This window comes from Lucilia sericata, unplaced genomic scaffold (genome assembly GCF_015586225.1).
Source record: "Lucilia sericata isolate MDLA Ls3-8-SP2 unplaced genomic scaffold, ASM1558622v1 Contig000413F_arrow, whole genome shotgun sequence".
NCBI classification, from domain to species: domain Eukaryota; kingdom Metazoa; phylum Arthropoda; class Insecta; order Diptera; family Calliphoridae; genus Lucilia; species Lucilia sericata.
In genome coordinates this window covers 202927-217256 of record NW_023994431.1, presented here as the reverse complement: position 1 = coordinate 217256, position 14330 = coordinate 202927, and the positions used below count along the sequence as shown (strand labels likewise).

General features: G+C 29.8%; 1 protein-coding gene across 1 annotated transcript in view; it reads right to left on the bottom strand.

Annotated features, from left to right (window-relative positions):
- LOC119604650 (regulating synaptic membrane exocytosis protein 1) overlaps positions 1-14330 on the bottom strand; it is a 204606-nt gene that overhangs the window by 93329 nt on the left and 96947 nt on the right. The window contains 1 exon segment of the mRNA XM_037957411.1: positions 3957-4068. Coding sequence (XP_037813339.1) covers positions 3957-4068 — 112 coding nt within the window.

Below are 14330 nucleotides of genomic sequence, written 5' to 3'. Positions count from 1 at the left end.
AGTCAGGTACTTTAACAAATTATTTTCTGTATATTTTTCTCTCTTTCTTTCTAATATATTTTACACTCTCATAGGTTCTGCCTTTTATCGTAAAGGTGGCAGTCAGGTAGATATTTGTTATTTTTACAAAATTTACTAGATATTTGCTGAATCGTAAAAAAGTTTACCATTTTCCTAATACTTTGAAACTATCTTATATTATAAAAGTTTTTGTTAAATAGATATTGGCAAAAAAAGTAATAAGAATGATTTAGGTGTTGGAAGGAAATTTATAAAATTAGAGCAAAGACATGTCCGGGCATGCTATTTTTAGTTGTCACATATAACAGCAATTTTTAATCATTAAAACTAAGAGATACAATCTAGCAAACACTTGGAGTTATATTATTAAAAGCTAACAGAACAGTAGTAATTTTCAGTTAGAAAAGTTGCAGGTGTATTGAGAAAACTTTAATTTCATAAAATATCATTTATTTGGCAGTTTTTATCTTTTTGAATATTCGTACTGTTCTAACTATTGCCATTAGAGTGGCCCAAACAATAATTTGATATATACTTTTGTTAACATAAACTGCAGACTGAAAATTTTTGTTAACATGCGCTTTCCGATACGTATGAGTATTTTTTAATTAACAAAAATACTCATACGCCAAGTAAACAATTTCGAATGAAAATCTGTACTTAATCTACAAATTTGTTAAAACACTTGGCACTTTCATCTAAGTGCTTTACTTCAGCTGCACATGTACTAAATATTCAAACGAATTACTAATGTATGTGCTAATAATTATATTTATTGATTTTTTAATTGATTTCTACATGATTAATCCATTAGCATGTTCAAGCGAAAAGGTATCAATGAAGCTGATTTCAAACAAAAGAATATAATTAGACAAACGAAATAGCAAAAGTCAATAAATAATTGAAGAAAAATAAAGGTTGGATATTCATCAGGGCCATTACTTTAACACAATTTTTTAAAATATTAAATAGGCAATATCTATTCCATATAGAGTATCAAAAATACGTCAACTAGAAAATAAACTAGACTTTAAACTAGACTATAGACGAGACCATATAATAGACTATAAACTAGTCTACAGACGAGTCTACAGACGAGACTATAGACTAGACTATAGATTAGACTATAGACTAGACTATAGACTAGACTATAGACTAGACTATAGACTAGACTATAGACTAGACTATAGACTAGACTATAGACTAGACTATAGACTAGACTATAGACTAGACTATAGACTAGACTATAGACTAGACTATAGACTAGACTATAGACTAGACTATAGACTAGACTATAGACTAGACTATAGACTAGACTATAGACTAGACTATAGACTAGACTATAGACTAGACTATAGACTAGACTATAGACTAGACTATAGACTAGACTATAGACTAGACTATAGACTAGACTATAGACTAGACTATAGACTAGACTATAGACTAGACTATAGACTAGACTAGACTATAGACTAGACTATAGACTAGACTAGACTAGACTAGACTATATACTAGACTATAGACTAGACTATAGACTAGACTATGACCTAGACTAGACTATATACTAGACTATAGACTAGACTATAGACTAGAATACAGACTAGACTATAGACTAGACTATAGACTAGACTATAGACTAGACTATAGACTAGACTAGACTATAGACTAGACTATAGACTAGACTAGACTATAGACTAGACTATAGACTAGACTATAGACTAGACTATAGACTAGACTATAGACTAGACTATAGACTAGACTATAGACTAGACTATAGACTAGACTATAGACTAGACTATAGACTAGACTATAGACTAGACTATAGACTAGACTATAGACTAGACTATAGACTAGACTATAGACTAGACTATAGACTAGACTAGAGACTAGACTATAGACTAGACTATAGACTAGACTATAGACTAGACTATAGACTAGACTAGACTAGACTAGACTAGACTAGACTAGACTAGACTAGACTAAGACTAGACTAGACTATAGACTAGAGTAGACTATAGACTAGACTATAGACTAGACTATAGACTAGACTATAGACTAGACTATAGACTAGACTATAGACTAGACTATAGACTAGACTATAGACTAGACTATAGACTAGACTATAGACTAGACTATAGACTAGACTATAGACTGGACTATAGACTAGACTATAGTCTAGACTATAGACTAGACTATAGTCTAGACTATAGACTAGACTATAGACTAGACTATAGACTAGACTATAGACTAGACTATAGACTAGACTATAGACTAGACTATAGACTAGACTAGACTAGACTAGACTATAGACTAGACTATAGACTAGACTATAGACTAGACTATAGACTAGACTATAGACTAGACTATAGACTAGACTATAGACTAGACTATAGACTAGACTATAGACTAGACTATAGACTAGACTATAGACTAGACTATAGACTAGACTATAGACTAGACTATAGACTAGACTATAGACTAGACTATAGACTAGACTATAGACTAGACTATAGACTAGACTATATAGACTAGACTATAGACTAGACTATAGACTAGACTATAGACTAGACTATAGACTAGACTATAGACTAGACTATAGACTAGACTATAGACTAGACTATAGACTAGACTATAGACTAGACTATAGACTAGACTATGGATAGACTAGACTAGACTATAGACTAGACTATAGACTAGATTATAGACTAGACTATAGACTAGACTATAGACTAGACTATAGACTAGACTATAGACTAGACTATAGACTAGACTATAGACTAGACTATAGACTAGACTATAGACTAGACTATAGACTAGACTATAGACTAGACTATAGACTAGACTATAGACTAGACTATTGATTAGACTATTGACTAGACTATACACTAGACTATAGACTAGACTATAGACTAGACTATAGACTAGACTATAGACTAGACTATAGACTAGACTATAGACTAGACTATAGACTAGACTATAGACTAGACTAGACTATAGACTAGACTATAGACTAGACTATAGACTAGACTATAGACTAGACTATAGACTAGACTATAGACTAGACTATAGACTAGACATAGACTAGACTATGACTAGACTATAGACTAGACTATAGACTAGGACTATTGACTAGACTATAGACTAGACTTATAGACTAGACTATAGACTAGACTATAGACTAGACTATAGACTAGACTATAGACTAGACTATAGACTAGACTATAGACTAGACTATAGACTAGACTATAGACTAGACTATAGACTAGACTATAGACTAGACTATAGACTAGACTATAGACTAGACTACTCACTAGACTAGACTATAGACTAGACTATAGACTAGACTATAGACTAGACTATAGACTAGACTATAGACTAGACTATAGACTAGACTATAGACTAGACTATAGACTAGACTATAGACTAGACTATAGACTAGACTATAGACTAGACTATAGACTAGACTATAGACTAGACTATAGACTAGACTATAGACTAGACTATAGACTAGACTATAGACTAGACTATAGACTAGACTATAGACTAGACTTGAATAGACTAGACTATAGACTAGACTATAGGACTAGGACTATAGACTAGACTATCGACTAGACTATAGACTAGACTATGACTAGACTATAGACTAGACTAGACTAGACTATAGACTAGACTATAGACTAGACTATAGACTAGACTATAGACTAGACTATAGGACTAGACTATGACTAGACTATAGACTAGACTATAGACTAGACTATAGACTAGACTATAGACTAGGACTATAATAGACTATAGACTAGACTTAGACTAGACTGTAGACTAGACTGTAGACTAGACTGTAGACTACACTATAGACCAGACTTTACCCGTATCAATTCTTTATGGACCCTTTTGCTTCTATGATTTTTTTGCTTTAAATTTAATTTAATACTCACCTCGATCCTGTGCCGTTAAGAGTGAGGATGAAAGTGTCTGTTTTAGTTTGCCGAATGTGCCTCCAGTATCTGTGGTGTTTTGTGTGGAAGCATTTTCATCAGTCGCCACCATCTGGAACAAAAGAAATGTAAATATATTGCTTATAAATATAAATACTACAGCAATCATTTAAACAAAAATTTTAACTTGAGGCTTAGCTCGAGTAATAAGCTTTAAAATCATTCTTATGCACATAAAACTCGTTTTGATATCCATAATAATACAGTTTAAAAAAATTAGAATTAATCTATTGAATACTATTAGGATTGGTCTATTGAAGGACTTAGCTTTTAGATTCTTCTTCGAATTTTATTTTAAAATTCAAGAATATCTTAAACATTCACTTGTCCTTTTCCATTGAAAACTTTAATTAAAAGCAATTGGGAATTTCAAAGACCTTTTTGCTTAAAACTACAACATTCTAAGAATTCTCTATTTGAACCTAATATACTCATATTGTATTTCCAAAAGATAAATTTCTAAAACATTTCCCTTTCCTTTTAATAACAGTGATAATGTTTGAAATACTACAACAGCAGTATTCGTAATTTTATTTCATAAATTTAATGACACCTCAGTTAGTGTTGTGAATACAAGGTTGTTTATATATGAAAATCACTGTCATTATTTTATTAAGTGGAAATTTCCTTGTGTTATATTAACAACAAGAAAATAATTTTATACCTCTAGAGTATCCAAAGAAAAAAAGAAAACGCAATAAACACTCCACCCCACCCACGACCAAGTCGCCAAACATAGACACCAACACTCAAGTCAAGATGAGAAATAGAAAATCTAAATTTAGTAAAACTACTTTACACTCACACTTATATTTGTAATTGTAGCTGTAAAGTACATACACATGCACACGCAAAAGAGTGAAAGACAAGCGGAGGGAGCTCGATAAAAGTTACCGAAGAAGAAAATATCATTGTATACCCTAAGGCATACTATTATTTACATTTTATGTAGCATACTTTGTGGAGCTTTAACAAAGAACACTAGCAAACTCATAAAGTTAAATGCTACAGAAACAAGTACCTTTATACTAAATAAATAGTGAAAAGTGAATTGAAAAAGATGTATTTTTTTCTTTAAACAAAAAAACTACATTTTGTTTTTGGCCTCGCAAAGCGAAATACATTTTAAAACTTTTGTTTACTCGCAAAGGTTACTGCGTTTTGTGTTGGTATAAAAACTTAACAATTTTTTCTTTCTATAGAAATATTTCATAACCATTTCAACTTTTGTTTTTTTATAAAAATATCTCACAATTTTTTCTTTCGCAAAAACATTTTATAATATTCAAATTGCAAAATAATTTATGTAGAAAACAATAACCGCAGTATTTGCCTACAAAGTGAGATCAAGTGAAAATGAGAATTTGTTTTGCTATATAATGGAAATGTCGAAAATAACTATTTGGCCATCTGGTACACAGTGTGCATTTAATACCAAAAATAATCGAAACTGCAAAAAAAAAACAATGTACGTGAAACATACTTATACAATAGCGAGGTTAATAAAGTATAGATTACGTAGATTCGAACGGGACAATGCTCCACACTGTCTTCATTTTATAAATCAGAAAGAACATCCATATGTTATGTTTTACTATTCTCGATTTGCTCACGAAAATCTTAGAAGTAACCTGAATATAGCTTCCGAACCATGCGATGAATTAACTCAATAGGCTTAGGGTTGTTGAATGACTAACTAACTCTTGGAACACAAACTTCCTATAAGGTGACCCTAACGAGAGGCAGGACAAGATGTCTCCTCAAAATGAGCAAGTCTGGGGTTAGTATGATGGTACGTAATCTGAGTGGACACCGAAATTAGATCGAAATATCTTGGGAGTGATATTTTCTGGGTATGAAATCCTCGATTGGAAAATTCGTAGTTAGTTAGTTAGTTAGTTAGTTAGTTAGTTAGTTAGTTAGTTAGTTAGTTAGTTAGTTAGTTAGTTAGTTAGTTAGTTAGTTAGTAGTTAGTTAGTTAGTTAGTTAGTTAGTTAGTAGTAGTAGTTAGTTAGTTAGTAGTTAGTTAGTTAGTTAGTTAGTTAGTTAGTTAGTTAGTTAGTAGTTAGTTAGTTAGTTAGTTAGTTAGTTAGTTAGTTAGTTAGTTAGTTAGTAGTTAGTTAGTTAGTTAGTTAGTTAGTTAGTAGTTAGTTAGTTAGTTAGTTAGTTAGTTAGTTAGTTAGTTAGTTAGTTAGTTAGTTAGTTAGTTAGTTAGTTAGTTAGTTAGTTAGTAGTTAGTTAGTTAGTTAGTTAGTTAGTTAGTTAGTTAGTTAGTTAGTTAGTTGTTAGTTAGTTAGTTAGTTAGTTAGTTAGTTAGTTAGTTAGTTAGTTAGTTAGTTAGTAGTTAGTTAGTTAGTTAGTAGTTAGTTAGTTAGTTAGTTAGTTAGTTAGTTAGTTAGTTAGTTAGTTAGTTAGTTAGTTAGTTAGTTAGTTAGTAGTTAGTTAGTAGTTAGTTAGTTAGTTAGTTAGTAGTTAGTTTAGTTAGTAGTTAGTTAGTTAGTTAGTTAGTTAGTAGTAGTAGTTAGTAGTTAGTTAGTTAGTAGTTAGTTAGTAGTTAGTTAGTTAGTTAGTTAGTTAGTTAGTTAGGTAGTTAGTTAGTTAGTAGTTAGTTAGTAGTTAGTTAGTTAGTTAGTTAGTTAGTAGTTAGTTAGTTAGTTAGTTAGTTAGTTAGTTAGTTAGTTAGTAGTTAGTTAGTAGTTAGTTAGTTAGTTAGTTAGTTAGTTAGTTAGTTAGTTAGTTAGTTAGTAGTTAGTTAGTTAGTTAGTTAGTTAGTTAGTTAGTTAGTTAGTAGTTAGTTAGTTAGTTAGTAGTTAGTTAGTAGTTAGTTAGTTAGTAGGTAGTTAGTTAGTTAGTTAGTTAGTAGTTAGTTAGTTAGTAGTTAGTTAGTAGTTAGTTAGTTAGTTAGTAGTAGTTAGTTAGTTAGTTAGTTAGTAGTTAGTTAGTTAGTTAGTTAGTAGTTAGTTAGTTAGTTAGTTAGTTAGTTAGTTAGTTAGTTAGTCAACATATCCACTTCATTAATTAAGAAATGTTTAAGGGGTTTTGCTTGTCATTGTGTGTGTGCGTATGTATGTAAATAACCAGAACATTTTCCTTCAATTTTCCTACAAAGTGCCGACTTTTAACTATACGACCAATATTTGAAACTTTTTTCCCTTGTCAGGACTTTAACAACGAAATGTAGAGGACATGGATGGTGACAACAATAAAGACTACAGAATGATTATGGTGATGATTATGAAGACAACAATGATGTCGTTTATTATTATAGTTGTAAAATTTTGCTGTGTTCTGCATTTTGCTTAAGGATTATTTTTTATTTTCTCTTAACTCATATTGTTAGTTTCATGAGCCTATTTTCAGTTTTAGACTGTTTTTGTGCTTTATAACAGTAATGGGCATCTATTTTAAATTATGCCTTAGTAAAAAAAGACCGTCTGAAAATACACCTGTATGTAACTATAAATTATTTCATAGTTTTGTGTGTTTGTTGCCCATCACTGCTTTTTATTATAATACATTTATTCTTTGTTGCTTTAGTTGTTCTTCTTTATGCTGTTGTTTAAAAGTCACTTTTGATTTTTATGACACTTTATAATCATAAAAATATATGATGTACATACATATGTATACATATATATATACCTTATACATATATGTATATAGGTGTGTAAATTCTTAACATTTTTAAAGTAATGTACATTTGTCTACCATTGTTTTCTGCAGCAAGAATGTGAATAAGTTATCATTCTGTCACAATCACCTGCTAATGTTTGCACTTTTTTACTATATTTTCTTCATATACATAGACAGACGGACTATCACTATGTCTTTTCTATGCCCAGTAAAAATTTAAAGGGCCTCCTAAAGAATCATATTTTAATCGCTACAAGAGGAAATTTTCATCGCAAAAGAAGTAAAATATATATAAATTTATAACAAAAGTGCGGATTCCGAATTTTTTTTTCCAATTTTGTTAAATATTTTAATTTCAAAAAGTAATATGAAATTTTTCCTAAATAAAAAACTCTTTAAATGTTTGGATGATGCTGAACCACCAAAGTTACTTATATGCACATATACATACATATGTAAATAAATATTTAAATGCTTATTTAGATTTTCACTTCTTTGGTTGATTTTTAGCTGGGTTGTCAATCATTTGTTTTTTTAATATACCTATTATTAAAGCTATTGTCATAATATATACTTAACTCTTAACTTAACTATTTATTTTCATATATATTTTTATGTTCGTATTACAAACAAAATAAGCTTCTTTTTCAATTTAAACGAGTTTTAACGAAGTTATAAGGGTTTTAAGTTTCTTCAAGGTTCTCGGTCAAAATATCGAATTTTGAAGGGGAATATGAGTGATCACAAAATAAGCTTATAAACGTGTTTTAACGAAGTTATAAGGGTTTTAAGTTTCTTCAAGGTTTTCGGTCAATATATAGATTTTTGAGGGGAATATGAGTGATCACAAAATAAGCTTAATTTTCAATTTAAACGTGTTTTAACGAAGTTATAAGCGTTTTAAGTTTCTTCAAGGTTTTCGGTCAAAATATCGATTTTTGAAGAGGAATATGAGTGATCACAATATAAGCTTATTTTTCAATTTAAACGTGTTTTAACGACGTTATTAGGGTTTTAAGTTTCTTCAAGGTTTTCAGTCAAAATATCGATTTTTGAAAGGAAATATGAGTGATCACAAAATAAGCTTATTTTTCAATTTAAACGTGTTTTAACGAAGTTATAAGCGATTTAAGTTTCTTCAAGGTTTTCGGCCAAAATATCGATTTTTGAGGGGGAATATGAATGATCACAAAATAAGCTTATTTTTTCAATTTAAACGTGTTTTAACGAAGTTATAAGCGATTTAAGTTTCTTCAAGGTTTTCGGCCAAAATATCGATTTTTGAGGAGGAATATGAGTGATCACAAAATAAGCTTATTTTTCAATTTAAACGTGTTTTAACGAAGTTATAAGCGATTTAAGTTTCTTCAAGGTTTTCGATCAAAATATCGATTTTTGAAGGGGAATATGAGTGATCACAAAATAAGCTTATTTTTCAATTTAAACGTGTTTTAAACGAAGTTATAAGCGATTTAAGTTTCTTCAAGGTTTTCGGTCAAAATACCGATTTTTGAAGGGGAATATGAGTGATCACAAAATAAGCTTATTTTTCAATTTAAACGTGTTTTAACGAAGTTATAAGCGATATAAGTTTCTTCAAGGTTTTCGATCAAAATATCGATTTTTGAAGGGGAATATGAGTGATCACAAAATAAGCTTATTTTTCAATTTAAACGTGTTTTAACGAAGTTATAAGCGATTTAAGTTTCTTCAAGGTTTTCGATCAAAATATCGATTTTTGAAGGGGAATATGAGTGATCACAAAATAAGTTTATTTTTCAATTTAAACGTGTTTTAACGAAGTTATAAGCGATTTAAGTTTCTTCAAGGTTTTCGGTCAAAATATCGATTTTTGAAGAGGAATATGAGTGATCACAATATAAGCTTATTTTTCAATTTAAACGTGTTTTAACGACGTTATTAGGGTTTTAAGTTTCTTCAAGGTTTTCAGTCAAAATATCGATTTTTGAAGGGAAATATGAGTGATCACAAAATAAGCTTATTTTTCAATTTAAACGTGTTTTAACGAAGTTATAAGCGATTTAAGTTTCTTCAAGGTTTTCGGCCAAAATATCGATTTTTGAGGGGGAATATGAGTGATCACAAAATAAGCCTATTTTTCAATTTAAACGTGTTTTAACGAAGTTATAAGGGCTTTAAGTTTCTTCAAGGTTTTCGGCCAAAATATCGATTTTTGAGGGGGAATATGAGTGATCACAAAATAAGCCTAGTTTTCGGCCAAAATATTGATTTTTGAGGAGGAATATGAGTGATCACAAAATAAGCTTATTTTTCAATTTCAACGTGTTTTAACGAAGTTATAGGGGTTTTAAGTTTCTTCAAGGTTTTCGGTCAAAATATCGATTTTTGAGGGGGAATATGAGTGATCACAAAATAAGCTTATTTTTCAATTTAAACGTGTTTTAACGAAGTTATAAGGGCTTTAAGTTTCTTTAAAGTTTTCGGTCAAAATATCGATTTTTGAAGAGGAATATGTGTGATCACAAAATAAGCTTATTTTTCAATTTAAACGTGTTTTAACGACGTTATTAGGGTTTTAAGTTTCTTCAAGGTTTCAGGCAAAATATCGATTTTTGAAGGGGAATATGAGTGATCACAAAATAAGCCTATTTTTCAATTTAAACGTGTTTTAGCGAAGTTAATGGGCTTTTTAGTTTCTTTAAGGTTCTCGGCCAAAATATCGATTTTTGAAGTAAAATATGAGTGATCACAAAATAAGCTTATTTTTCAATTTAAACGTGTTTTAACGAAGTTATAAGGGTTTTAAGTTTCTTTAAAGTTTTCGGTCAAAATATCGATTTTTTAAGGGGAATATGAGTGATCACAAAATAAGCTTATTTTTCAATTTAAACGTGTTTTAACGTAGTTATAAAGGTTTTTAGTTTCTTCAAGGTTTTCGGTCAAAATATAGATTTTTGAAGGGGAATATGAGTGATCACAAAATAAGCTTAATTTTCAATTTAAACGTGTTTTAACGAAGTTATAAGGGTTTTAAGTTTCTTCATGGTTTTCGGCCAAAATATCGATTTTTGAAGGGGAATATGAGTGATCACAAAATAAGCTTATTTTTCAATTTAAACGTGTTTTAATGAAGTTATAAGCGATTTAAGTTTCTTCAAAGTTTTCGGTCTAAATATCGATTTTTGAAGGGGAATATGAGTGATCACAAAATAAGCTTAATTTTCAATTTAAAACGTGTTTTAACGAAGTTATAAGGGTTTTAAGTTTCTTCAAAAATATCGATTTTTGAAGGGGAATATGAGTGATCACAAAATAAGCTTATTTTTCAATTTAAACGTGTTTTAACGAAGTTATAAGGGTTTTAAGTTTCTTTAAAGTTTTCGGTCAAAATATCGATTTTTGTAGGGGAATATGAGTGATCACAAAATAAGCTTATTTTTCAATTTAAACGTGTTTTAACGAAGTTATAAGCGATTTAAGTTTCTTCAAGGTTTTCGGCCAAAATATCGATTTTTGAGGGGGAATATGAGTGATCACAAAATAAGCTTATTTTTCAATTTAAACGTGTTTTAACGAAGTTATAAGCGATTTAAGTTTCCTCAAGGTTTTCGGCCAAAATATCGATTTTTGAGGAGGTATATGAGTGATCACAAAATAAGCTCATTTTTCAATTTCAACGTGTTTTAACGAAGTTATAGGGGTTTTAAGTTTCTTCAAGGTTTTCGGTCAAAATATCGATTTTTGAGGGGGAATATGAGTGATCACAAAATAAGCTTATTTTTCAATTTAAACGTGTTTTAACGAAGTTATAAGGGTTTTAAGTTTCTTCAAGGTTTTTGGTCAAAATATCGATTTTTTTATAGGAGTTTTAAGTTTCTTCAAGGTTTTCGGTCAAAATATCGATTTCTGAAGGAGAATACGAGTGATCACAAAATAAGCTTATTTTTCAATTTATTTTTCAATTTAAACGTGTTTTAACGAAGTTATAAGCGATTTAAGTTTCTTCAAGGTTTTCGGCCAAAATATCGATTTTTGAGGGGGAATATGAGTGATCACAAAATAAGCTTATTTTTCAATTTAAACGTGTTTTAACGAAGTTATAAGCGATTTAAGTTTCTTCAAGGTTTTCGGCCAAAATATCGATTTTTGAGGAGGAATATGAGTGATCACAAAATAAGCTTATTTTTCAATTTCAACGTGTTTTAACGAAGTTATAGGGGTTTTAAGTTTCTTCAAGGTTTTCGTTCAAAATATCGATTTTTGAGGGGGAATATGAGTGATCACAAAATAAGCTTATTTTTCAATTTAAACGTGTTTTAACGAAGTTATAAGCGATTTTAATTTCTTTAAGGTTTTTGGTCAAAATATCGATTTCTGAAGGGGAATACGATTGATCACAAAATAAGCTTATTTTTCAATTTAAACGTGTTTTAACGAAGTTATAGGGGTTTTAAGTTTCTTCAAGGTTTTGGTCAAAATATCGAATTTTGAAGGGTAATATGAGTGATCACAAAATAAGCTTATTTTTCAATTTAATCGTGTTTTAACGAAGTTATAAGGGTTTTAAGTTTCTTCAAGGTTCCGGCCAAAATATCGATTTTTGTAGGGGAATATGAGTGATCACAAAATAAGCTTATTTTTCAATTTAAACGTGTTTTAACGAAGTTATAAGGGTTTTAAGTTTCTTTAAAGTTTTCGGTCAAAATATCGATTTTTGAGGGGGAATATGAGTGATCACAAAATAAGCTTATTTTTCAATTTAAACGTGTTTTAACGAAGTTATAAGCGATTTAAGTTTCTTCAAGGTTTTCGGTCTAACCATCGATTTTGAGGGGGAATATGAGTGATCACAAAATAAACTTATTTTTCAATTTAAACGTGTTTTAACGAAGTTATAAGGGTTTTAAGTTTCTTCAAGGTTTTCGGTCAAAATATCGATTTCTGAACGGGAATACGATTGATCACAAAATAAGCTTATTTTTCAATTTAAACGTGTTTTAACGAAGTTATAAGGGTTTTAAGTTTCTTCATGGTTTTCGGCCAAAATATCGATTTTTGAAGGGGAATATGAGTGATCACAAAATAAGCTTATTTTTCAATTTAAACGTGTTTTAACGAAGTTATAAGGGTTTTAAGTTTCTTTAAAGTTTTCGGTCAAAATATCGATTTTTGTAGGGGAATATGAGTGATCATAAAATAAGCTTATTTTTCAATTTAAACGTGTTTTAACGAAGTTATAAGCGATTTAGGTTTCTTCAAGGTTTTCGGCCAAAATATCGATTTTTGAGGGGGAATATGAGTGATCACAAAATAAGCTTATTTTTCAATTTAAACGTGTTTTAACGAAGTTATAAGCGATTTAAGTTTCTTCAAGGTTTTCGGCCAAAATATCGATTTTTGAGGAGGTATATGAGTGATCACAAAATAAGCTCATTTTTCAATTTCAACGTGTTTTAACGAAGTTATAGGGGTTTTAAGTTTCTTCGGTCAAAATATCGATTTTTGAGGGGGAATATGAGTGATCACAAAATAAGCTTATTTTTCAATTTAAACGTGTTTTAACGAAGTTATAAGGGTTTTAAGTTTCTTCAAGGTTTTTGGTCAAAATATCGATTTTTTAAGGGGAATATGAGTTTTCACAAAATAAGCTTATTTTTCAATTTAAACGTGTTTTAACGAAGTTATAAGCGATTTAAGTTTCTTCAAGGTTTCCGGCCTAACCATCGATTTTTGAGGGGGAATATGAGTGATCACAAAATAAACTTATTTTTCAATTTAAACGTGTTTTAACGAAATTATAGGGGTTTTAAGTTTCTTCAAGGTTTTCGGTCAAAATATCGATTTCTGAAGGGGAATACGAGTGATCACACAATAAGCTTATTTTTCAATTTAAACGTGTTTTAACGAAGTTATAGGGGTTTCAAGTTTTTTCAAGGTTTTCGGTCAAAATATCGATTTTTGAGGGGGAATATGAGTGATCACAAAATAGGCTTATTTTTCAATTTAAACGTGTTTTAACTTAGTTATAAGCGATTTTAAGTTTCTTCAAGGTTTTCGGTCTAAATATCGATTTTTTTGGGGGGGAATATGAGTGATCACAAAATAAGCTTATTTTTCAATTTAATCGTGTTTTAACGAAGTTATAAGCGATTTAAGTTTCTTAAAGGTTTTCAGTCAAAATATCGAATTTTGAAGGGGAATATGAGTGACCACAAAATAAGCATATTTTTCAATTTAAACGTGTTTTAACGAAGTTATAAGCGATTTAAGTTTCTTCAAGGTTTTCGGCCTAACCATCGATTTTTGAGGGGGAATATGAGTGATCACAAAATAAGCTTATTTTTCAATTTAAACGTGTTTTAACGAAATTATAGGGGTTTTAAGTTTCTTCAAGGTTTTCGGTCAAAATATCGATTTCTGAAGGGGAATACGAGTGATCACACAATAAGCTTATTTTTCAATTTAAACGTGTTTTAACGAAGTTATAGGGGTTTCAAGTTTTTTTAAGGTTTTCGGTCAAAATATCGATTTTTGAGGGGGAATATGAGTGATCACAAAATAAGCTTATTTTTCAATTTAAACGTGTTTTAACTTAGTTATAAGCGATTTTAAGTTTCTTCAAGGTTTTCGGTCTAAATATCGCTTTTTTGGGGGGAATATGAGTGATCACAAAATAAGCTTATTTTTCAATTTAAACGT